The 25,899-nt window shown below is 36.1% G+C and overlaps 2 protein-coding genes across 3 annotated transcripts; one reads left to right on the top strand and one right to left on the bottom strand.

Moving 5' to 3' along the window:
* The first annotated feature begins 50 nt into the window (after window positions 1–50).
* On the top strand, window positions 51–14,526 carry trim55b (tripartite motif containing 55b). Of its 2 annotated transcripts, none has more exons than XM_067435644.1 (8): window positions 51–548; window positions 1,816–1,985; window positions 8,487–8,661; window positions 8,815–8,910; window positions 10,558–10,791; window positions 12,309–12,331; window positions 12,411–12,535; window positions 13,061–14,526. In XM_067435644.1, the coding sequence occupies exons 1-8, from the start codon at window positions 429–431 to the stop codon at window positions 13,237–13,239; spliced, it is 1,122 nt and encodes a 373-aa protein (XP_067291745.1). In that variant the 5' UTR covers window positions 51–428; the 3' UTR covers window positions 13,240–14,526. The 2 variants fall into 2 exon arrangements, with proteins under 2 accessions (XP_067291745.1, XP_067291744.1); XM_067435643.1 differs by having other exon boundaries at window positions 56–548; window positions 8,484–8,661.
* A 148-nt stretch (window positions 14,527–14,674) lies between these two features.
* On the bottom strand, window positions 14,675–16,137 carry crhb (corticotropin releasing hormone b). Its single transcript, XM_067435652.1, has 2 exons — window positions 15,977–16,137; window positions 14,675–15,635 (listed from the first exon to the last, which is right to left on the bottom strand). The coding sequence occupies exon 2, from the start codon at window positions 15,611–15,613 to the stop codon at window positions 15,125–15,127; it is 489 nt and encodes a 162-aa protein (XP_067291753.1). The 5' UTR covers window positions 15,614–15,635; window positions 15,977–16,137; the 3' UTR covers window positions 14,675–15,124.
* Window positions 16,138–25,899: the final 9,762 nt, after the last annotated feature.

Genomic DNA, 25,899 nt, shown 5'->3' with positions numbered 1-25,899 from the left:
GATAAATTGTAATATCAAGATTTTTTTTTTTTGGCACTTGCATAGACTACTATAATTGCATGATGCATTGAATCCGCGATATGCATATCTAACTTATTGGCATTACAGTACTAAATTCAAATGTATTATGTATCTTTTTTATGTTTAAAGATATGCAACAGTAAATAGTATAATTTTCATATATGGGCAAGTAAACATGGCAACCTCTGACGTGCAGCTTTCTAAAAACAGCGTTGACTGATAGTGGGCCTTGGCGTGGGGAATCTATGGGGGAATGCCAAGCCTCATTATAGAGGGTACAGACAGGCGGTTGGGCAATGGCGAGGGCCTGATTTCACCCCGTGCACAACAACTGGGACAATTTAATTTTCTCAATCCCCAGCAGTCTCATTCTCAACTTCATTGGAGCCGTTGCTCGTCAAATCAGGATGGACAGCTTGGAGAAGCAGCTTATTTGTCCCATTTGTCTGGAAATGTTCACGAAACCGGTTGTGATTCTTCCTTGTCAACACAATCTATGCCGGAAATGTGCTAATGACATTTTTCAGGTACAGTTTCAATATATTTAGTTTGTCAACATCATTTATCACAAAAATTGATATCCCAGCTTTTAGAAAACAACTAATACATTGTTTTATATGCGTATGGATGTTTTCATAAATTATATTAAAAATAAAATTATAACTGCAATTGTATTATAATTTACATGTTATATTATTGTAGTTGATACAGCTCATTTATTTATTTTAAAACAGATTGGCTTTTTGGGATATACCTAACTGAAAACTAAAACATAAGCATATTTGTAAATATACAGTGGTCTCTCTCTCTCTCTCTCTCTCTCTCTCTCTCTCTCTCTCTCTCTCTCCTCTCTCTCTCTCTCTCTCTCTCTCTCTCTCTCTCTCTCTCTCTCTCTCTCTCTCTCTCTCTCTCTCTCTCTCTCTCTCTCTCTCTCTCTCTCTCTCTCTTAAAAAAAAGGTGTTTTATTAACCCTCATCCTTCCCTCTGGTTATTTTGAACTGAAACTCTTTTATATATATATTGTTGCACTTTGAAATTCTTCGGAATAAAAAGTGGGTTATAAATAAAATCTATTATTATTATATACATAGGAGTGTTCCAGGACTCTAGGACATTTGACTCACTTAAACCACAAATGCACAATTAAGTTTTTTACTGGATTCAGTTTTGTAGTTGAAATTTAAAACAGTTACAAATCCTACCCTCGCTGGTTAGTTTGACCTTCATTGGAATGAATGAAATGAGCGGAATGCTTCAGTACACAAAAAAACTAAAAATGCCCCAAATTCAAACTAAAAATGCAAAAAAATTCCAAATCAAAAAGATTGTATAATGTCTACTGAATGCATAATGAAGAACTGACTTTAGGACCCAGTGGAACAGCTCATTTGCTCCAAATAGACTACAGCCTAATAAGAGCTATAAGACCATCTGGTGGCAAGAGTCATGAAATATCATGTTATATTATCTTTTTTCCAAAAGAGGTCTGCAAAGACACCCAATGTGAGATATTTTGAGCTGAATTGAAAGGGTTACGCATTTTGAATTAATGTTGAAATAATTAGAAGAAGGTGCTTAAATTATTATTTATTGATACAATTTATTTATTTTAAAGGTAAATAAAAATATTTATAAAAAATAGAAAATGAAATAAAATTAGCTTGCTGGACAAAGAAAAACGTAGGTATAATTTTAGGGCTTTGGATCATTTTGACTCGCGAGGGAAGGATTTGCTACAAAGGGTGAGGGAAGGATGAGGGTTAATTTGCTGTCCTATACACACTCCCCATACAGTCCTCAAATCCATACCTTCCCACCAGAGGAGGCACCGTGACATCAGGTGGCCGTTTCAGGTGTCCATCCTGCAGGCATGAAGTAGTGCTGGACCGCCATGGTGTCTACGGTCTGCAAAGAAACCTTTTGGTGGAAAACATCATTGACATGTACAAGCAGGAGTACATCAGGTTAGATCTGGGAAACGGACACCTCAGGAAGCTCTAATAGGATGTCCATGTGGTGTAACAAGATCCCTTGTGTAATACGGAATGAAGTAGGTTGAGACGTTACGGAGTACACAAATGACTCATGACCCTCGAGTCATTTTTCAGTTTGGTAAATCATAGTTACGACATAAACCCCCTGGCATCACAGACAATGCTTAGGCCCAGTCCCAGACTAAAACACATGTTTGAGCTGCTGAAAGCAACTTGGACTGACATATTTAATCATATATCAGTGGCATTTTTCGTCTTATTTATTGTACACCTGTAATGTTTTTTTCTAAAGCACATTTATAAAAGGTACTTGAATGTCCTAATTGAACTAATGCGTAAGCCTTGTCTGTGAAACCAGGCCAAAAAGGTCATAATTATGAGATAAAAAGTTGAAATTGGTATTAAAAGTCTAAATTATGAAATACTAAATTATAATTATGAAATAAAAGTAATAATCATGACATTAAAAAAAGTTAAAATTAGGTCAATTTTTTGATCAATTTTGAATTTTGACTTTTTATCTCAATTAATTTTGACTTGTCATAATCATTAATTATTACAGCATGATTTTTTTTCACATGTGGTACAATGAGCTTTTACAGTTGCCTCTTGTTGCGGTATACTAATTTTTTTTAAACTGGTTTCATACATGTCAAAAATATTATTTAATATTGCTGAATCAATCTAAATATATTAATTTATACCAACAAAATAAATGTTTATAGGTTTAAGTAGTAGTTTTATTACTTTTGCAATGTAATAATGTAATAATACAGTGTAATAACCTGAAGAAACTCTCAAAATAAGATCAGAATTCTGGAAAACTGCAAACAGAAATATGTAATGAATTCAGTATTAACTCTTATGATAATTAGTTAACATGAAATAAGACACAACAATACTTCTACAGCATTTACTAATCATAGTTAATGTTAATATCAACATTTACTGATACATTATTAAAATTAAAAGTTCAAAAGTAAAATACTGGAACAAATGTGTTTGTTCATTTTAATAAACCTTATTGTAAAGTGTTACCATTCATACATAGAACACATATCACACAGCGCAAGAAATTTAAAATAAAAATAAAACTACAATCTCAATACCCCGGACTCTTAATTTCCATGCACTGTGGTCATGCCCAGCAGTTTGTCAGTTCTGGACAGACGTCACTAATTACCTATCAGACATTTTGGAAAGCAGAATCCCAGCACATCCATTATTAGTCCTCTTAGGTGATACATCTCAAAATGAACATTCAACACCACTATTTATCGCCAAGAAAACAATATTAACCAAAAAAAATGAAAAATAAAAAAACAAATATCAATTACACAAAATATAATTAAAGAGAAACAAACAATTAAAAAGTCAGTTATGCAAATTTAAAATCTTGAAATAAAATATTAAAATATTGATTAAGCTGGTAAATTTATGTCTCAATCAAATTTTATGAAATAAATTTAACTTACATAAGTATAGTAATAATAGTATAATATTATTACAACCCCAAATCAGAAAAAGTTGGGACAGTATGGAAAATGCAAATAAAAAAGAAGTGATTTCTAAATTTACTTTGACTTGTATTTCATTGCAGACAATATGAACACAAAATATTTCATGTTTTGTCTGGTCAACTTCATGTCATTTGTAAATATGCATCCTTTCCTGTCCTTCAGACCTGCAACACATTTCAAAAAAAGTTGGGACAGTAAAGCATTTACCACTTTGTAATGTTGCCATTCCTTTTCACAACACTTAAAAGACGTTTAGGGACTGAAGACACCAAGTGATGAAGTGTTTCAGGTGTAATTTTGTCCCATTCTTCCTGCAAACTAGTCTTAAGGTGGGCAACAGTACGTTGCCTTTGTACAGTTTTAACTGGCATTTGTGGATGTAACTACGTATTGTGGTACTTGTCAAAGGTTTGCCAAAGTAGTCCTGAGCCCATGTGGTGATATCGCTTATAGATGAATACGATTCTTGATGCAGTGCCATCTGAGGGATCGGAGATCACGGTTGTTCAGCTTAGGCTTGCGGCCTTGTCCTTTACGCACTGAAATTCCTCCAGATTCCTTGAATCTTGTAATTATGTTATGCACTGTTGAATGAGAAATATCCAAATCTCTTCCTATCTTTCTTTGAGGAAAATTGTTTTTAAACATTTCAATAATTTTCTCACGTATTTGTTGGCAAACTGGCGATCTTCGGCCCATCTTTGCTCCTAAAGGATTAGAGCTTTCTTGGATGCTGCTTTTGTACCAAATCAAAATTACAATCACCTGTTGACATCACCTGTTTAAAATCACATCATTATTTAACAATTTTCCCTCATTACTAGCCCTAAATTACCCTGTCTCAACTTTTTTTGAAATGTGTTGCAGGTCTATATGACAGGAAAGGATGCATATTTACAAATAAAATGAAGTTGACCAGACAAAACATGAAATATGTTGTGTTCATATTGTCTGCAATGAAATACGAGTCGAAGTTAATGTATAAATCACTTCTTTTTTTTGTTGCATTTTCCATACTGTCCCAACTTTTTCTGATTTGGGGTTGTATGATGAGGATGTCAATGTATTATGAAAATAATTATAATAATAATGTAATATTATTAGTATTACTATAATATATAAATAGTTAGGGTCTGGCGGCTTTTGTTTTATTGCTATCATCTTAAATTATGTTGAGATCTATCTATCACTCAGTACATTTATATCTACACTCACCTAAAAGATTATTAGGAACACCTGTTCAATTTCTCATTAATGCAATTATCTAATCAACCAATCACATGGCAGTTGCTTCAATGCATTTAGGGGTGTGGTCCTGGTCAAGACAATCTCCTGAACTTCAAACTGAATGTCAGAATGGGAAAGAAAGGCGATTTAAGCAATTTTGAGAGTGGCATGGTTGTTGGTGCCAGAGGGGCCGGTCTGAGTATTTCACAATCTGCTCAGTTTTTCACGCATAAACATTTCTAGGGTTTACAAAGAATGGTGTGAAAAGGGAAAAACATCCAGTATACGGCAGACCTGTGGGCGAAAATGCCTTGTTGATGCTAGAGGTCAGAGGAGAATGGGCCGACTGATACAAGCTGATAGAAGAGCAACTTTGACTGAAATAACCACTCGTTACAACCGAGGTATGCAGCAAAGCATTTGTGAAGCAACAACACACACAACCTTGAGGCGGATGGGCTACAACAGCAGAAGACCCCACTGGGTACCACTCATCTCCACTACAAATAGGAAAAAGGGGCTACAATGTGCACAAGCTCACCAAAATTGGACAGTTGAAGAGTGGAAAAATGTTGCCTGGTCTGATGAGTCTCGATTTCTGTTGAGACATTCAGATGGTAGTCAGAATTTGGAGTAAACAGAATGAGAACATGGATCCATCATGCCTTGTTACCACTGTGCAGGCTGCTGGTGGTGTAATGGTGTGAGGGATATTTGTTGTGGGGGATCCTCTGATGGCTACTTCCAGCAGGATAATGCACCATGTCACAAAGCTCAAATCATTTCAATTTGGTTTCTTGAACATGACAATGAGTTCACTGTACTAAAATGGCCCCCACAGTCACCAGATCTCAACCCAATAGAGCATCTTTGGGATGTGGTGGAACAGGAGCTTCGTGCCCTGGATGTGCATCCCACAAATCTCCATCAACTGCAAGATGCTATCCTATCAATATGGGCCAACATTTCTAAAGAATGCTTTCAGCACCTTGTTGAATCAATGCCACGTAGAATTAAGGCAGTTCTGAAGGTGAAAGGGGGTCAAACACAGTATTAGTATGGTGTTCCTAATAATCCTTTTGGTGAGTGTATATCCACATTTTTCTCTTTCCTTAACATTAGCAGAAAAAAATGAACCAGGAAAATGTAAATAATTACAATAATCACTATTACATTAATCCATTGCATAAATTATTATTATACCTATGCACATAACTGTTAATATTTTGTTGTCCGCTTCTTTTTTCCCCCTTTTCTGTGTGGATGTGTCATGGGTTCTTTCCTTTATATTCATCACTGTCATGCTGCTATATTATGTTTTGTGCATTTAAAAAAAGAAATTCCCCAAGGTTGAGCTATTAAGTTTTCTACCGCGCTGTCACTTTGCATAGCACTTAAGCATTTCACTTTATTAAATCAAAAAGGCTTGATTTGGATGAGAGGTTTTAAAGCTTTATGGTTCAGTAGGTGTCTTTGAAATGCAACAGACAGATTCCCTGGTGTCCATGTGACTCCAAGACCTGTGACTCAGACAGGTCAGAAGGCTAAGGATGACGGTCAGCTGGCAGGAAACTTATTTTTAGCTTCACCGCTCATTGTTGAGTCTCCTAGGCATACTGACACACATCACAGACCTTCAATATGGCCTTGTGAACCCTATAGTTATTTCATTAAGCGTTAATTTGAACTTCTGTCCTCATTTGAAGAAAAGCTGTGAGGTGTCGGACCTTTGAAAAGTGCAAATCTGATTAGTTATATGTTTAACCCATTCAACCTGAAGTGTACCACTAGCAGAATAAGTCAAATTACAAAATAAATCAAATTACTAAGCAAACACTGAATGGAATAACTCAAAATAGGTATACTTTTAAAGCTTAGAAATGAGTGCAGTTGTCCCTCTAAACCGGGGTGTACCACCTAGCACAGACAAATTAATAATCATATTTTTCAAAACTACTGCCTTGATCAACACAAAATAGGTGTCATTTGAAAGCATATCTGAACTTTGCAATGCATGTAGCCAATTTGATTAACTTCTAATTAGTGCAGTTATTTTCTGATGAATAAAATAAAATGTTTTCATAATTTTTGAAAACATACAAATTCATTATACAGCTCAGATAGTCGTTTGAAAGGTCTCACAACGAGTATCGTTTTTTTTAGGTGTTGACTAAACTTGAGTGAGTTTATTCAATGAAGCCCTCCCGCAGACCCATTTATGTCACATTTTTGCTTGTAACTTCATAAAACACATGGAAGATCATGGAAAATCATTATTTACAGCACATTTTCACGATTTAAGAGAGCCCAAATGTCACATAAGTCCTAGTCGGTTGGTAATTGTAGGTAAAGGTATTTTCATCATTGACATCATAGTCAGTGATTTTATTGCCATCAGAATCCAGAATGTCAGAGTTTTTCTCCCACTACCTGTGTAAAAAAACCCTGGCTGAATTACCTGTTTTTTGACAAACACCAAGGTCGTGTGGTAATTTAATTTGAGTTTTCAAGAATATATCACTTCAAAATTCACTGTTTATAGCATTTTTTTAACCAATGCAGAGCACTGTATGGTTGCGCTTCACTGTAATTTGGATGCATTTCTAAAGATCTAGACTTTTATTACTGAAAGTATTTACAAGAGCAATATATTTCATCACTGCTAAAAAAATTAAAAGAAGAAAAGCACATAAACATTTAAAATGGGCTGTTATTACGGCAGCAATTATATATGTTAAAATAACCAAGCAGTATTATGTTTACCTCATGTAAATCAGTTTCAGTTTATTAGAGGATAACCCCTTGAGATGAAACATCTCGTTTTCGAGGGGGTCCTCAAAAATAAGAGGCGGTATTAAACTTATTTCATTATTCTTTATTTTGAGATAAAATCCAAGACAGAAAACCATTTTAATCAATCAATCAAACAATCAATCAATCAATCAATCAATCAACTTTATTTAAGCGCTTTTACAATGATGATTGTTTCAAAGCAGTTTCACAGTGTTAAACAGGACAATTTTAACTATAATGTGTCTATATATCTTCCTATTTTTAAACAGATTTAAATGCACTGTGAAGACAGGCCAATTTTAACTATAATGTGTATATCTTCCTATTTTTAAACAGATTTAAATAAATAATAATTAGGATATTATTTTCCTATTATTAAATTAAATATGCATGGATCACAGAACTCTCCACCACCGTGAATAAATCATATCTGAATGCACAAGTTTTATCACTGCGGTAGCATGCAAATACATTTTTACGGACTTCCACATGAGAAACAAATGCCGTCGGAATAGGGCTTTAAATCTAAAGATATTCCTCATGTAAACCGGACACATCTGGTTTTTGGACTCTCGGCTAAACAAAAAGGCTATAACAAATGGTTTAACGTTTGATTACTTTATACTATCCCTGCAAAATTTGATCTAGATGCAGCTCACATCTAGGGGAATCAACATTTTTCCTTCATGAGTTATTGCATGTCAAATAAAAAAGATACAGTATGTAAAATTCCTCAAGAGTTTCTCAGCATGAGAATGTCCAAATGTAATGATTTTTTGTTATCTAAAAAATGTAATTTAAAATTACAAAATGTTTGACTCTCCTTGCTATAGTTTTGATCTTTACTTTTGTGTCTCTAAAAAATGAATCCAGGGCTTAAAGGGTTAACCTCAGACTTAGACACTTATGGATCTGTTATTCTCCACAGCAGCAGACCTTCTCCTGAGAGGAAGGATGACCAGCCGATGTGTGAGGTCCATGAGGACGAGAAAATCAACATATACTGCCTGACCTGCAGCGTCCCCACTTGTTCTATGTGTAAAGTGTTCGGCTCCCATAAGGACTGTGAAGTGGCCCCTTTAATAAGTATTTACCAGACGCAAAAGGTAAAAAATCTATCGCTTTCAGGGCATATTAATATTTATGATTGTCTGCATAAGTACACCAAAGTTTGCATCAGCATGTATGCTTATGTCTGCACAGCATATATATTTTTACAGTGTGCGTGTTAATATGCTTACCCACGTCCTCATCTCTAGACAGAGCTCACGGATGGAATAGCAATGATGGTGGGCAATAATGACAGAATCCAAGGCATCATCAGTCAGTTGGAGGAGACCTGCAGAACCATAGAGGTTAGTCACCCTGTGTGGGGGCTTCTCCCTCCCCAAAGCCTGACATAAGAAGAGGATTATTGATGAGGAACGTAACAACGTTTCCTCTGACAAAAGATACACGCGTTCTGGCATGGACGAGCCAGGCAGGCAGGAAGCTGGATTCTCTCCAGACCTCACAGTTGCGTTCACAGAGGATCCATGATTGACAAGCAAGCAGAAATGAGCTGTCTGTTGAGCATATGGCTCCTCTGACAGAAAGTCATTGTGAGCAAGGTTGAGGGTTAGATGCGGTCGAAGGAAAGAAACAGGTAGTCAAACTATTGATTTAGAGAGTGAACGTTTCGAAACCTTAATCTTTAAAAAAAACTTTGGTGATCCATAGCTACATTGCTGGTGTGTACCAATCACCCAACAGTATCTATGAAGTGGCGTTCTTTAGTAACATTTTATGCACAGATTATGCTAAACATACATTATGCTGCCTTCACGTGCTATCGGAATTATCGTAAATACGAGTTTTCAAGATACAAATTGCACATGAACGCCCTCTGATGTTGTGTTTAACACTGGGAAGTTTGGAAATAATTTTGATACCCAAGTTCCCGAGATGGGCGTGGCAACCGTTAAAAAATGGGAGATGGGAGACGAATTTCTGCTGTGGCAGGTGTTTTATCACTTTTTATTCCACAACAATTTCATTGTCTTGTCTTGTCGTTAAAGTAGTACATATTTTCATGAATTAATAATCATTTGAAGCATATTGTGTATTTTAAACACATCGAAAATCATATCTAGTTGACCATCATTCCAGAATAGTGAGCAAGCTGACTATCTAGATAGTGTGGTAAAAGTAGCCATACAATAGGATCATGTATTGCTGAAAACTTTTGCCATTTTAGTCTTTAAGCAGCCTTTATTGTCTACATTATGCCTTTATTGTGAATGTGATTATAAACAATATGGTTTTGTGTTGTGCTGCTATGTTTGCCAGTGATTCTATGATTTTCTGGGACCGGGAAATGACTGAAATGGTTATAGTGTTAAAATAACATTTTCCAAAGATGCACAAAAGTATGAACCTGGCGTCCTCCATTCTTTCCGACAACAAAGCACCTGAACACAACAAGCTCGTAATCACGACTTCTGAAGTGGGAAGTAGGAAACTTCCGATAGCACGTGAAGGCACCATTATACACATGACCGCTCAAAAGTTTGTAGTCTGTAAGATTTTTTTAAATTATTTTGAAAGAAGTATCATGCTCACCAAGGCTCCATATATTTGAAAAAATAAAAGTAATATCAATAAATATTATTACCAGTTATTACGGTTTTCTATTTAATAAAAAAAAAGTAATTTATTCATGTGATGTCAAAGCTGGATTTTCAGCATCATTGCTCCAGTTTTCACATGATCCTTCAGAAATCATTCTAATAGGATGATTTGTTGCTTAAGAAACATTTCTTATTATTATCAATGTAATACTAATATTATATATATATATATATAGAAAATGTATATTTTTGTGGAAAATATGATAACTTTTATGCTGCTTTTAAAAACCACTCTAACTTTTGAATGGTAGCGTATAATATAAATATATTACATATATAAATATGAATGTATTTTATTGTCATATTTACCTGTGTCATTCTGTAAATTTACAGGAAAATGGCAGGCGACAGAAGTCCAATGTTTGTGAAAAGTTTGACCATTTGTACGCCATCCTGGAGGACAGGAAAAGAGAGATGAACCTGAAAGTGAACGCTGAACAGGAAGAGAAACTGAATTACATACGTGGCCTTACAAGGAAGTACGGAGATCATCTGGAGACCATGACCAAAATCATGGAGACAGGAATCCAGACTCTGGAAGAACCTGAAATGGCTGTTTTCTTACAGGTCCTTTAAGATAGATTATAGAAACAGGGTTACCACAATAATATAAAACTTTTATTGCTTTTAAACAATTTAAGCGCAATAGAGAACACGTTACACAGCAATTATGCCTAAATGTCAGTTTTGTCGAGTATCCTCATAAGAGCAATCTTAAATGAGTAAACGTCTTAATTTAAGGTTAGAGTTGTGAGAAAATGCAGAGGCAGGTCTTAAAGTGACAGCAGCCACTAATGCTGCCTTCATGTTCTCTCGGAATGATAGCAAATGTGCATTTCCTAGAATTGCACATGAACACCCTCTGATGTCATGTTTAACACTGGGAAGTTCGGAAATAATTTTGATACCCAAATTCCAGAGATAAGCGTGCCATAAACTTTAAACAATGACAGGGAGAACTTCTGCTGTGACAGGTGTGATTTATTACTTTCCCCCCCAAAACAGCTAGATTGCCTTGTTCGGTCATTAATGTAGTGCATATTTACATATACGAGTAATCATTTGAAGCGTATTGTATATTTTATACACAGTGAAAATAGCCTGCATTTAAACTAAATTACAGAATCGGCAGAAAGCGGATAGCATCGTCAATGTTTGTCAGGGCATGTGACACTACATATATTGTTGGTTTTAATAAGACCTCCATGATTCCTGTTCATTCTGAAAACAAAGCACTTGAATGCAACAAGACCGTAATCACGACTTCTGAAGTAGGAATTATGAAATTTCCGATAGCACGTGAAAGCAGCATAACTCTCTCTGTCGGTAATGTTAATCAAACAACAAAGGTAAGAGAGAAAATAACTCACTGCTCTTGACAAAATAACTTTTGTAGCTTTAATAAGGATTAATATATATTGAATTTATAATTGATGCAGTACATACTGTTTGATAACTTTATTGAATTTCTGTATATTAGGAAGGCCACAGGTAAATTTGACATTTATGATAGGTTTATGTGAGGATTGTTTTAAGTTCACAAGTTGTTCTATTTTTGAAGCCTAACATATGTTGAATGAGCTTTAAATTGAGTGGTAATGTTGAATGGCTATAATTAATGTTTAAAATTGGGGATGGAAATAATTTTCATAGAAACGTCATTAGCTATATTAGTTATACTGGCCTTCATTCATGAAAAGGTCCTATTAAAATATACTGTCTTGATGTTTATTCTACATCAATTTGAAGATGAACTGAAATTATTACATAATAAAATATATAAAACATTTATTATAAATGTTTTTTATTGCTTTTAATCTGATACATTTTTTAATCTATTGACAGCACTATAAAAAGCCTAATTAAAAAAAAAACCTGCCCCCAAGCTAGTGTGGAACACTATTAAACATAATTATTTAAATTTATGAATTCATATGATTGGAACGGAAATCTATGCCAGCAATGAGCAAGACGATGAAAATTGATGAGTGGGAACCCTGTAGACATCCAATATATTTTATACATACATTTGATGTTATCTTGTCGTAAAATAAATCTCTTTCTCTCTCATACATGCCATTCAGAATTCCAAACCCCTCTTTCAAAAGTAAGTGTTGATCCTTTTTGCAGCATTAATGAGTATTTTACGTTTTGTACATAGCCTGAATTGATTTCTCATTTGCTAGAATTGCAGAGGCATCGAATACCTCGCACCTGGAGAGAGTGGAGCGCGGCTATGAGAACATGGATCTTTACTCTGTGAGCTTTAAGAGAGAGCGCAGGGCCCTACGCAATATTGACTTCGCCAGAGGTATGGCTCACCTAAAATGCTCATTAAATTTTGACTATCAACGTGTGGCTTTAAATCAGGTTAGCTTGTTGAAACTGATTACTGCATGAAAATAGTGTTTTCATGTGCCATTCAGAGCATGTTTTTTATTGGGCAGCCAGTTCAAAAGCCAGCCTGGCTTTTCAGTATATTAATCAGATTTGTCAGCCAATTTGATATAAAATGCACCAGGAATGCGGTGCTAAAAACTGTGATTATCAGTAGGGGGTTAATGGTATCTTCACCCTCAAGAATGGTTGAGAAAATGGAACTTTTCCGTTTTACACTCTTAGATTGGTTTTTGATTTTAGAAAAATATCTCCATCTTTTATCTTGAGCGCTGCATTTTTAAAACACTTTATGAGAGAGACGCTGCAAAAGATGCATCCGTGTTTACTTGGGAAACAACAAAAAATAGCATGTTTACTTCGAAAAACAATGGAAAAGCAGCGCAGTGGAATGCAAAAATGTGTTCTGTGAATAACCCCTTAAACTCATCTTTTGCAGATGATGATGATGATGATGAAGAGGAGGAGGACGAGGATGATGTGGGCATCGATGTGGACGGCCGGGCAGGGCAGACAGCCTCGGGAGAAGCGGACTCACTGGGCCAGTTGCAGGAAACCCTACCGCCCCTTCTGCCCCCACAAACCCGGAGCACACACAGTCCCGCCACATCATCCTAACTTCACAAAGTGCACATGCTAACACAATTATTGATCGATTGTTCTTTTTTCACAGCAATAAGGACACCTACAGCTGTAAACAGACCAGTGCATTTCAGATGCTGTTTCAGTTACTTTAGATAAGTTAGTACATGACTAAATATAAATGTAGATGACTTAAACCCTTCCAAGATTTGTGGTGTTGTTTACTGCGTAGGGAGTGTTCACATGGTTTGATTGCAGTTGGCACAGCAGTGGTAGTTTGAGTTACGAAGGGTATGATTCGCTATAAATGTTCTGGATTTCATATTTATAAACGTCAACTGCAAATAAAAGTTATCATTATGTAGTGTGATCATTCGTAACCTATTTAATTTAAATCAACATTTGAGTCAGTCCAATTTGGACAGGAAGCATTGGTTTATCACATATACAGTAGACGCCTGATCTACTTAGAAGGAACAAGGCGTGGAAGTAATCGCCACATCTCATTGCACACAGGATTGTCTTCCCCTGGTTTTGTAGGCGACGAGTAAACAAGTGTTGTTCACACATCTCGGTGGTCGAGCTCAAATAACGATGCCAGGACATTGCGCAATCCATATATTCTGGCCCAGTGGAGGGTGATCGGTGACAGGATGTGCATCTGTGGCTGGATTCACACAGAGAACGGCTGCAACCATCTTAATGAGGTCCAGGGAGCACATTCCCAAAACAACATGTGTGGCAAAAGGTTTAAGCGAACTGAAATGTTCACATTGAACACAACATTATTGATCGATTTAGATGTGCTTCAACCATAAAATGTAGTACATGGTTCAGTGAAACTGCACCCGTGAGTTCCAGTTGCTGCATAGATAGAATGAGTCACCTCATGTCAGTTACTTGGTTTGGTGTAAAACATTTCAGTCAGCACCGGTGTTTATACTGCAATTTAATCAGTTGGCTTTTGTTTTTGTTTTTTTTATAAAGATATGCTAGTTTTTTGTCCACTAACATTTTCCCCAAATAAAGTGATTTTTAATTTTGGAGACATGCTGCCAAGTCCAGAAAGAATTCAATATGTCCTAATGTAATGTAAAATGACATTAGTGTCATTAGGCATATATTGATTTAATAATTCAGTGTGTATGTGCAATATACTCTGAGTTATGTGTTTATGACTTGAGCTCTATTACTAGTTTTAATTCTCTAAAGGTAGGTGGTTGAAGTCACATTTATCCTTTTAATTGTAAGTGAAATTATTATGGATTAAATGCAAAGGGGATATTAAATATGAAAGAAAATTGTTCTCACCTGGTTAAGCCAATTAGCAACATTCATTGATCCTTAATGCCATAATTTATATTGACAACATGTTATTGTATTTATAAATGTGCATGTACTGTCTGATTGTGATGTATTTTTTCTTTAATTATTTAATCACTTTTCCCATGTCAATAATCTAGACAAGAGGTGTCAAACTGGCTTTCAAGTTTTTATTGAAAAATATAAATATAAGACATTCTCTTGCACAACAAAAATTAATGGTTGCTCATTAGTTTATTAACAAACTTAAACAATGTACTGTATGTTACAATGAAACTCAAGTCTGTCAGATAAAATAATGCAATACTGGAAAATATTTTTTTTTTTTTTTTTTTTTAGAAACCCAAACGTTTTCTTCATCAACAGTTTTGAATGATCACTTATACAATAACATTGATGGAGAGTGATGACAGTTTTGCGCTTCTGAACACTTTGATTCATATACACCTACTGTACTCTATTCGCCTTCATTGAAATATCTACAAATAAATAAGTCACCGGTATAAATAGATCATGATGGAAAAGCAGCACTATGGTACAGAATATTCATGTTTGTGCTAAATGTAAAAATATCTTTGGCTGATGGGTTTGCTCATGGTTACTTCCCGAATATTTCCATCATTTTGCGATTGCTGTGAGCTTGCTGGGCCATTTGCTCGGCTCTGGCCATCTCCAGTACTTCTCGTAGCAGATGAAAGGTCAGATCCAGGGAAATCGGTGGCTCCTCCGACCTGCGCTCTCTCTCCATTGAGTCGAGCGCCCGGAGCGCGTAATTGCCATCCAAGCGGCCGATGTTTCCAACTTTCCCCTCCAACAGACGCTGCGTTAACTGGAGCTGCAGTGCTCTTTTGGAATACTGGGATGTCTCGGAGAAGCTGTCGGCTGGGGATCGGGGAGAATTCTGGTTTCTGTTACCCAGCCGGATGAAGTACTCCTCCCCCAAGCGCGCCAAAACCGGCGGGGATTGTCGCTCTCCGTCGGGGTCCGTGGCTGGCTGGTTGGAGCTGCTGTCGATGGCTCTACATTCATACGGTGGTGGAAAGGCAACGAGCAGAGCCACGGTGGTGATGAGAAAATTGAGCCTCATGTCAAAAAGTGGCGAGGAGAATCTGTGGGAGAAGTGAGTCAATTATGCGCACGATTTCAACTTCGTTTTGCGCACTCTGGGACAATGCTCAATTCATGACAGATGCATTTAAAAAAAAAAGCGTCCTTACTGAACATTTGCATTCATATTTGCATTGCACAAATGTATATTTCGATGTCCGCTTGGGCATTTACGCGCGCCTTAAAGTTGGATAGATGGGTGCCTCATTGTGCGCAAAACACGAGGACGCATCCATAGCAATACAAACTGACTATAATCAAGATTACCAGTGTAACATGTTATCAGCTAAAGTTTAGGCTACTTAAATATGACACGTCTTTTTCTAGATAAGATGTTGCGTACCTGTGCGTAATTGTATATCCTTGGATGGTTTTTGAACTTTGCGAGGCGCGTCTCTCTCCCAGTTGTTGCCTATCAAGTTACTTTTAGGACTTCTTCAAAGGAAGGCTGGAGTTTGCATTTATATAGGCAGCACGGACAGCGACAAGTGTCACGCATTTAGTTGCTTGCGTCTGCGCAGAGGAGAGAGATAGCGGACTTGAATGAACGTAAGGGAACAGTTTTCGGTTTGAATGAGTCATCGAGGTGTGTATGTGTGTCATTGAGAGTGTGTGTATGAAAGAAGATGCATACAAAACCAAAAGTATTTTGAGATCCTTTATATTGACAATTTCTCTTCTTTAATGAATATGTAAGACGGTGCTCTTTTACGTTTTATTCCTAGAAAAGTATAAAACGCACGGTGCGGATTATGAGGCTTTATATTACGACTTGAACCCCCAAAGAAGGTCAAAACAAAAGTTTGAGATGAGTGTCTTTAAAGCATGCATTTTATTTAACACAAGTTCCCTAAAAGTTAGATTTCAAGTTAATCAGATTGCACTAAACAGAGTCAGACTACGGAAGAAGTCCCGTTTGGCTGAGGAAGTAACCATGGCAACAGTTCGCTGCTCGAGGGCTTTCAGTTGTGATCACTATGGGATGGTACGTCGACGTTATTTTCCCCCCATTAATTACCTTATTACAGGTTTACATTTGAACACTAAATGCGTTATTAATATATTTGTGATTCACAGGTGTTAATTGTTTAAAATAGTTGACGGTTAACTGAATGGGCGCCAAATTGCCATAATTGTTGTCGTCACGAGACGAACGTCAATTGACTTAAATAATACATAGACTGAATAAAGTCGAATTGTTTAATTTTGTGATTTTCTGTTATGAATCCATAATCTTTTCAAATTCTGTCATAATTTACTCGCCCTCATTTTACAAACCTGTATGAATTTATTTCTTCTGGTGAACACTAAGAAGATATTTTGAAGTTACTTCAATGGGGCCCATAAGATGTTTGGTTACACATATGGAAGCAAATAAAAGACATAATTATTTGAAATTTAACAGTCACTTAACACTTAGTTTTAAAATATTTAATTTTTAAAAACATTTATCTGAATTAATTTGCTCTGAATTCACCCCTTTGTAATTATTTTATTTTGGAAATCATTTGAATTTACCCATATCTTATTTTGTGTTGCAAAAGAAAGAAATTCATACAGGTTTGTAACAACTTGAGGGTGAGTAAATGATGACTGAATTTTAATTTTGGGGTAAACTATCCCTTTAAATGCAGCATGTTTGACAATTGTGGGTCATTGACTGGTTTTGGATATTTGGTTATATTGTTGATTTTTGCTTAATTGGATATGCATCTCTAATAACCAAAGATTCATTTTAAAGTAAGGTAACTGCAGTAGTCAATTCATCGGTCCCAGTCCAGGTTGTTCCCTTCTTAAAATCATCATCAAACGTCACACTAAACCACGGGTTGTTAAGTTGTTGCAGCCACAGCCATGCAGGCGGGGTGAACTCCGGGCAATGTTCTAGTGGGTGTCACTTATCCAGACAGCACAGACAGAGCTTTGGGTACCGGTGATTACAGATGCGCAGCGGCAGGACCACGTCACTCTCGCAGTCACTGCTGTCAAGTGCTGTCCTCCCCCCTCGCTCTGCTCTGGCCATGAGGGAGGCTAGGAGATGGAACACTTGGCTCGAGCCCCTTCACACCTGCTTTCAGAATGCCAATCAGATGCCGTCCCAATCAGCTCAATACAAACGTTAAATATTTCCAAATAGATTTGAATGGAATTTCCACATTGTTCCTTTGTCATTTCATCCAGTCATGCGAGTTATCCGTAAAAAAAAAAAGAAGCAATTTAGTCATTGCTAAAAAGATGCAAAAATAGAAGCAATTATTAGGCATTGAATGAATGTATAAAACAAACTCTGAAATAGAATGCAACAGTCGGGTTTTGGAAGTAAAAACTTAATTTTCCATTAGAAAATTGTTAACTTCTAAATCTTTAAAGACAGGCCTACTGTGATGAGCTGGTTGTTAATCCATGGTATTTGCTTCTGTTGAAGCTGTCAGCCCATGTTATTTCAGCTTATTTTTTAAAAATAATTATATTTAACAGCAGAATTCCTAGTGCGCTAGTGAAAAACAACATTACCCATGATGCTGTACAGAAAAAAAACAGTTAGTCGAAAAAAGCAATACCCACCCAATTCCATTAAGCCGTGCAAGTGATATAATCGAGCAAATCTCTCAAAATACTTACATATATATGCATATTTTATACAATTACATACAATGTTTAAGTATATATATATATATATATATATATATATATATATATATATACTGTAAAAAATTATTTAGAAAAAAGTTACCTGGTTGCCTTAAAATTTTGAGTTCATTGAAATTAAAATTGTGAGTTAATACAATTAACACTTTTTTGAGATTCGACAACCTTTATTAAAATATTATTAAAAGATTTTGTAAGCATATTGGGTAATTGTGTGTGTTTTATTTCTGATGACACAGAGAAACATGACAAATAGTGCTATTTTCATGATTAATCACATTTTTTATGTGGTTCAGATACAAACATATTTTGAGTTTCTATTTATTAAACAAATTTCCTTCATTGTATCAACTCAAATTTTTAATTTCAATAAATTCAAAACTTTAAGGCAACCAGGTTACTTACTTTTTTAAGTTAAACCAACAAAAACCAACATTTTTTTACAGTGTGTATATATATATATATATGCACAGAGATTTTTTGTAATAAAGTTAAATATATTGTTTATATACTTAAAATACAAGTTTACACCCATCTCTGTCTTTTTTACACAACATTGTAAGTTAGTTCAAACCTTCTGGCTTACCCTTAAATGTTATTCCCCTCTGGCTGAACACACTGAAACAAGTGTTCAATGTAAGTTAGGAGTAAGGATTTGTTCCTGATTATCTAAAACATGCCTCAGTACAACCTAGACTAAAATGACCAAATTTAGAATCTTCTGATTTATCTAATTTTAGACCTATTTCTAACCTTTCTCTTTTAGCTAAAATGTTAGATAAAGTTGTTCTCAACCAACTCCAAAGTTTTCTGGTTGAATATATTTTTTTTCAATCTGGCTTTAGGAACGTATAGGCTACATTCTACTGAGGCCACAAAGTATTAAATAATGTCCTAGTAGCCAGTGACTCTGGAGATTCTGCACTGGTTATTTTAGACTTGAGTGCCGCTTCTGATTCAATAGACCACAATGTTCTTTTGTCCCGTTTAGAACAGGTGGTTGATGGATGGAAAATGGATCTGCCCTAAGTTAGTTTTCGTTCATATCTTTCAAACAGGGAAAATAATTTTCTCTGTCAATATTGGGCAATATCACTCTGGTTCTGTCCCTCTGGCCTGTGGTGTCCCCCAAGGCTTTATTTTAGCTCCCTCTTTATATGCTTACTTGGCTCTCTCTTTCGAAAGTATGGTATGGTATAAGTTGTTATGCAGACGACACACAAGTATATTTCCCTTTGAAACATATGGTTTAGACCCTGTGAGTGCTTGCCTTGGGGATATTAAAGCGTGGATGTCCTTACATTTTTTAAGTCTTAATTTGACCCCTTCTGATGCCCAAACTTAAATCTGTTTTAGCACCCCATGTTAAGCTATATGTGAAAAATTTCATGACTTGTTTGGCAGGCTCGGTTGTACACTGTCCGACAAGGCAGCACTTTATGGCCCCACGGAAGAGAGGGGTGGGGTGAGCAGTAGCTCATTATCATTTAAAGTGACATGCACCGGAACGGGTCGCTGTGAACAGAGCTGTTTTTGAGGAGGTAAAAATGGTGTTTTACGCAAACATTGCAGAATTTTAACCAAAGTATGTTACAGACTTTATATGAAGACCTTAAAGTCCACTCCGATGGGAGATATTTTATTTAACAGAATCACCTTTCCAAGAAAACGACTGTTTGGACTTAAACACTTTTTTTTCTGGATCAAGTCACAATGTTACTCATTTATATAATCCCCGCCCAAGGACTATCCAAAAAAAGGGGACAAGGCCTGGTTGAGCTGCATTAGAGAAGACATTGTTGTTACTATGTTGAAAAGATGCTGTTTTTCCACCCTGTTTCCAAAACGCGCTTAACTCCTATGTCAGAGTGGTTTTAAACACTGTTTGTGAACATTATAACCCCAACGTCTATCTGTGTGCTGCAGATTTATGGAGAACAGCTTCCAGAACCTAAGAGAGTACAATGCAGGCTACGCACAAAAGCTTCTCCTGAAATGGAGCAGTTCCCACTTTGTTGGGACAACCTGTTGTTTGTGGATCACAACTTGTAAGTATGTCTTATTATTTCTAGTTGCATTTTCTATAAACAGTTCCAATGATACGTTTTATGTAGTTACTATGATGTAAACCAAAGGCAAAGTTTTGCCTCTGCTCACCTGCTAGATAACATTAGTGTTGATGTAGTGTTACTATAGTTTTGTAAGCTATCGCTTTTGGAAGACTGTTCACTTAGGACAATTAACAATGGTCTTATGATAGATAACTGTTTGTATTACAATAGTTTTCAGACAAGTATCAAGATTATAATCTTGAGGGTTTATAATTTAAAATGTATAAGAAAAACAAAAAAAACATACCACTCCATGCTTGCAAAGTCTGTGCATGAAATCCGTTCTGAACGATCCTCTGGTTTGTTTACATTCTGAATCAGTCTTGGATTGGTTTTAAATTGACACAATTCTTAATATTAATTAATATTTACATACTTTACATCAGTAGAGGAGGTTATGATAAGGGCTGTGACATTTCCTGAACTTGCACCAAACAGTGCCAGGATTAGCTAACCAATCACAGCTCATTTCATATTTCAGAAGGAGGGGCTTTATTAAAACTTAACGACACTTTCGGGCCAGACTGGGGCGAAGGGTTATGTAATACTGTAAAATATGTGAAAAATCATGTTTTTTAATGTATATTTGAATACATTTTTTCCCCCATTTTTTTTAATGAAAGCATAATTCTAGTACACTCCAAAAACAAAATTGGACCCCTTTAATTGTTGGATACAGTTGTGAAAATCAACTAAATCTAATGTAGACCGGACAAAAATCACAATTTTAAGAAGAGATACAGATTAATTTCTGTAGAACATGAACATTTTATTCCTATCTAACATATGCAGTAGGTCTTACAATAAAAGCATTGGATTTGTGCCTCTAACGCTTTAAAAAAAAAGTCATGGGGCACCAATTTGCACCCTATTTGTGGAAAGTGCCATTACATTTATGATATGTGGGATGGGGAAGGCTCAAGGGAAAAGGGCTGACGGTTAACAAGAAGAGTGGATTCATCCCAAGAATAACGTTATTATGGATAATGACTGCATCCATCTACGATAAAGCTGACAGATGAAGAAGGCGGCAGACATCTTGGTTCTATTTCCAGCTCCTCAAAAGCACCTAGTGCCTAATCCACTCAAATTTACGCCGGTGATTCACTCGATAAATTAATTATTATTATATTTGCCTCACGTTGCGCAGCTGTCTGTGTGATCCTAAAAGTTAGACAAAACACCTTTATGAAGCAATTTCTGACATTCATCGATGTTTTAGACTGAATACTTTTCCCACAGCGTGGGAGTTTTCACTCTGATTGATTGCATGAAGCATTCAAACAAATGATGAGGTCAAAAGCTTAAGTGTTTCTCCACAAAATAAAGTAGAGCAATTTTCTATCTCCCTTAAGGCCTGGTGTCAAGTCCCATCATGACATGCGGCTGCTTTCTGACACAAATCCAACGTACCACCTCGCTGTAAAATTGGCAAATTCGCTTGTGGTCATCGATGTCACTACGATTTCAAATCAACGTCTGTAAGTGGATCAAAAAACAAGCTACATGACGAAACACAGGAAGTGCTGTGGGTCCAGCACACTAAATCTATACATGAGCTGAATGATAAGAATCAGAAAGCATATGATGTGTTGGTATGTTTACCAGCAGCTCTAAAGACACATCAGAGCGTAACTGAACCATTAAATCTTGCTCTTGATAAGTGTTACACTCAATGTTCATTTAACTCTTTACCTCATATGTTCCTCACATCTACATAAGACTCTTCACTTTCATCCTTGTAATTGCATGGGATTACGGCTACGCTGTTAACAATGATGCCGTTAAGCTGTGCCGCGTCATCAACAGATGTAGTCTATTCTGGTCAACTGCCAGGAGATATCAATAAAGGTTGTCAGTACTAGAAATGAGTTTAAAGAGGCTCAAAGAGCCTGCTGATCTCCTTGCTCCAAATAGACAGTGGGTCTGGCTCAATAGAAAGGCTCATTTGTCTTCTCAATGGGGTGTTTGCTGATATGAATTGGTGTCTTTAATTGAATCAGAAACAACTCACAATATTGGCTCCCTCCTGGTTTTCAGACGCACGTTTATGGTGCCCAGAGATGTTTAAAATGGCACACTCAGATGTTTAAAGACATCATACTGGTGTTAAGTGAAAGACTTAAAGGGTTAGTTCACCCAAAAATGAAATTGATGTCATTAATGACTCACCCTAATGTTGTTCCACACCCATAAGACCTCCGTTCATCTTCGGAACACAATTTAAGATACATTATATTTAGTCCAAGAGTGCATTCAAGTGTATGCATGCCAAACTGCTGAAATCACGTGACCCTGGTGATCCGAATCATTGATCGATTCACTGATTCATAACCGTTTGAATCTTTATTTGAGGTTTGAACACAAACGCGGAAGAGAAGACAATGCTGAATAAAGTCGTAGTTTTTGTTATTTTTGGACCAAAATGTATTTTCGATGCTTCAAGAGATTCTAATTAACTAACTGATGTCACACATGGACTACTTTGATGATGTTTTTATTCCCTTTCTGGACATGGACAGTATAGTGTGTATACACTTGGATGCGCTGTCGGACTAAATATAAAGTATCTTAAACTGTGTTCTGAAGATGAACGGAGGTCTTACGGATGTGGGACGAAATTAGGGTGAGTCATTAACGACATCAATTTCATTTTTGGGTGAACTAACCCTTTAACTGTATTACCCAATTTTCACAGTACAATGGGTTGTGCCTGAAAACCCGTATACATTTAAATATGTATGTACTGAATATGGAGAACGTACTTCATGAATGTCCTTGAACTTTCATGGTACCTAAAGCACTTTATTTGTTATTCAGAATCATTAAAAATAAAACAATATATTTTTTAAACTTTTCGGGCCCTTTTTTTAGCAATCTGAGCACATGATCAAAAGCACATGGCACAGGTGCACTTCTGAACCCACTTTTAATGATGGAAGAAACGGTTGGTGCGTCAGGCGCATGGACAAAAAGGGTTGTTCCTAGTCTTTTAATGAGTCATGGGTGTGTTTTGGGCTTAACAAGTAATGAGGAAAAAGTTTCCTCTTCCATTCCCTTTAAAAGCCAGTTACGCTTGCACCATGGCGGATTCGCTATTTGCATGTCAGAATTTGCAAGCGGAAAGACTGAACGCTTCTCCAGAGAGGAATCCTTTTTTTTTTTTTTATGTTTGTGTGCTGCTGTGCATCCTTGTGTGTGTAATAAACAGAGTGCATGCATGTTGTGCACCTGACCTGCCTATAGGGCATATTACTAACACGCCCTTTAAATAACAAAAAATATTGCGCTGTTGATTTTAGACCAGGTTTTTGTTGGTCAATAGCAGTTGTTTTTAGTTGCATCAAAATAGCAACACACCAACAATGTGCCTAAACAAACCTTGTTTTCAGGCCAGACCATGGGCGAACAGATGGGCATGAGTGCCTTTGCTATTTAAACGTGACGCTGGACGTGAAAATGATAACTGCATCAGGCTGAAACCAGCAAAAAACACTTGCATTGCAACGCCTCCTATATTTATTGAAAAAAGTAAACTGTAAATCAATATTAGTTTCAATATATTTAAGGAATAATTGTCTGTGTACCATAATAGAACAGTATGTACTGAATTTGATGAGCTCACTCCCTGACTGTCGATTTTTAAATGCCACTTGAAAAGAGCTTCATAGCTCACAGTGCACTGTTTTATATTATCTGATGGCCCCTCAGCTCTGGTAGGCTGTTCTTTATTATCTGATGGCTCCTCAGTTCTGGATAGCAAAGTGTCCAGTGGTTACTCACTTCACTGCCAACAATATAGGGACTGTAGTCTTTAATCTCAAATGAATTGAATCATAATGCAAACATAGCAGAGACTTTATTGTCTGACAGACATGTCTGAATTCATCAGCTGTACCTTATAAGTTTTACTAAGCTTGTTAAAATCCAATTGCTCATGGGTACGTAAATGTCATCCAGGATTATAGTCCAACCAGTGGAAAGTTATAAAATAAAAAACCAGAGCTCCAAAATCATGTTACTGCAACCCCATCAGGCGACTGTCCTTTAGGTGCATGCAAAATCTGCTCTATTTGAAAATTTCATTGAGAGCAGCGAGTCCATTAGGTCTCTTAAAATACAAGGAGCTTTTGGCTGACAGGGAGAGCAGATGAGGTCAGGGCTCCGAGCGCCGATCTCACATCCTCAGGCCACGATACTCTAAATCCAACTGGATCAGCACCGAAAAGACACAATCACACAGTGTCAAACATGAGCAAAATATCATCTGGCTTAATTATTCATTCAGCATGAGAGGTGATGGTCTTCTCTGCTCTGAATGCAGCTTTGATTTGTTACTTTGCATTTCTGGGCCTAATTAAGTTTTTTTGAAGCTTGTTTTTCTTCGATGGGAAGCTTTGGTATATTGATGTATATTTTGCGAAGGCATGCCTAATTGTGGGGAAGGAACAAAGGATTGTCTTGATTTAAAATTCAAAAGCTCAACAGTGTTTTACACAAGAACAGAAATGTATAATTTGTTCTGTCACCCACAGGTCTGTCAATTTTAAAATACATTAGATTACTCCAAATATGAACACGATGTACAGTCTTAGTTCTTTTACCCATGAATGATGAGTTCTTCTATATTTTACTATTTTAAGCACTGTTCTTTTGAATTGTTACAAATTATATTATCTTTTTAAATAGCTTTTGTAGTAAAATGTAAGTCATCATCATTACTATTTTAGATTGACATTACTGTAAATAATAATATAAATATTTTTAATGTAAAAACTACTATTTTTAATACTTTATAAATAATATAAAGTTAATATAAGGTAATTAATAAATAAAAACTATTAATTGGTCTCCAACCAGCTAACTTTAACTAAATATGCAACCCTTTTATTTGTAAAACTGCTAGAAGAAGAAGAAAAAAATCACTGCATTTAGACAATTTTGTTGCAATAACTGTAAATGATATAATATTCCAATAAATATAAAACAAATACAAAATTAAATAAAACACCTCTAATATTTAATTTGACCTCATTAGATCCTTCTTTTACGAAACACTCGCTGAAATCAAAAACAGTATTTTGTAGAATTTCTTTTTAAACTTAGTCTGAAAGAACCAAATCTTTTTCAAAGTCAACTTTTCACATTCTTCACTGCTGGCCTTTGTTGTTGAATCACCTTGAGATAATGAGAAGGCACAGATATTTTTCCAGAAATGCCATGCTCTATTGCACCTGTCCCTTTCTGGTTTAAATGTAACTCTTCCAGTTTTGAGTACCTGTCACAGACAGTGTAGGATCCCTGTCTTTTAGCTTTTTCTGACATGTCTGCCTTTACGATTTGCTTTGCCTGACAACACATTCTCTACTTGTTTGTGATGTGATTTGATATGATATGACATGCCAATAGTAGCCCTCATGAGAAGACTTTGGGTTTGGCATGAGAATCAATCATACTTTTAAGTCAACTGCACTGACATCTTTATATAGTATACATCTTTAATACT

Source organism: Pseudorasbora parva, chromosome 24, assembly GCF_024679245.1.
Source record: "Pseudorasbora parva isolate DD20220531a chromosome 24, ASM2467924v1, whole genome shotgun sequence".
NCBI lineage: Eukaryota > Metazoa > Chordata > Actinopteri > Cypriniformes > Gobionidae > Pseudorasbora > Pseudorasbora parva.
Note: the sequence above shows the minus strand (reverse complement) of the source record. Positions and strands in the feature narration are given on the sequence as shown.

What these genes read in the sequence shown, in the direction of transcription:
- crhb (XM_067435652.1), bottom strand. Translation starts at nt 15,613, where the DNA reads ATGAGGCTCAATTTTCTCATCACCACCGTGGCTCTGCTCGTTGCCTTT.
- trim55b (XM_067435643.1), top strand. Translation starts at nt 429, where the DNA reads ATGGACAGCTTGGAGAAGCAGCTTATTTGTCCCATTTGTCTGGAAATG. An exon ending in AAATGGCTGTTTTCTTACAG is followed by an intron (nt 10,792 to 12,308) that starts GTCCTTTAAGAT and finishes CATGCCATTCAG; the next exon opens with AATTCCAAACCCCTCTTTCA. An exon ending in CAATATTGACTTCGCCAGAG is followed by an intron (nt 12,536 to 13,060) that starts GTATGGCTCACC and finishes CATCTTTTGCAG; the next exon opens with ATGATGATGATGATGATGAA.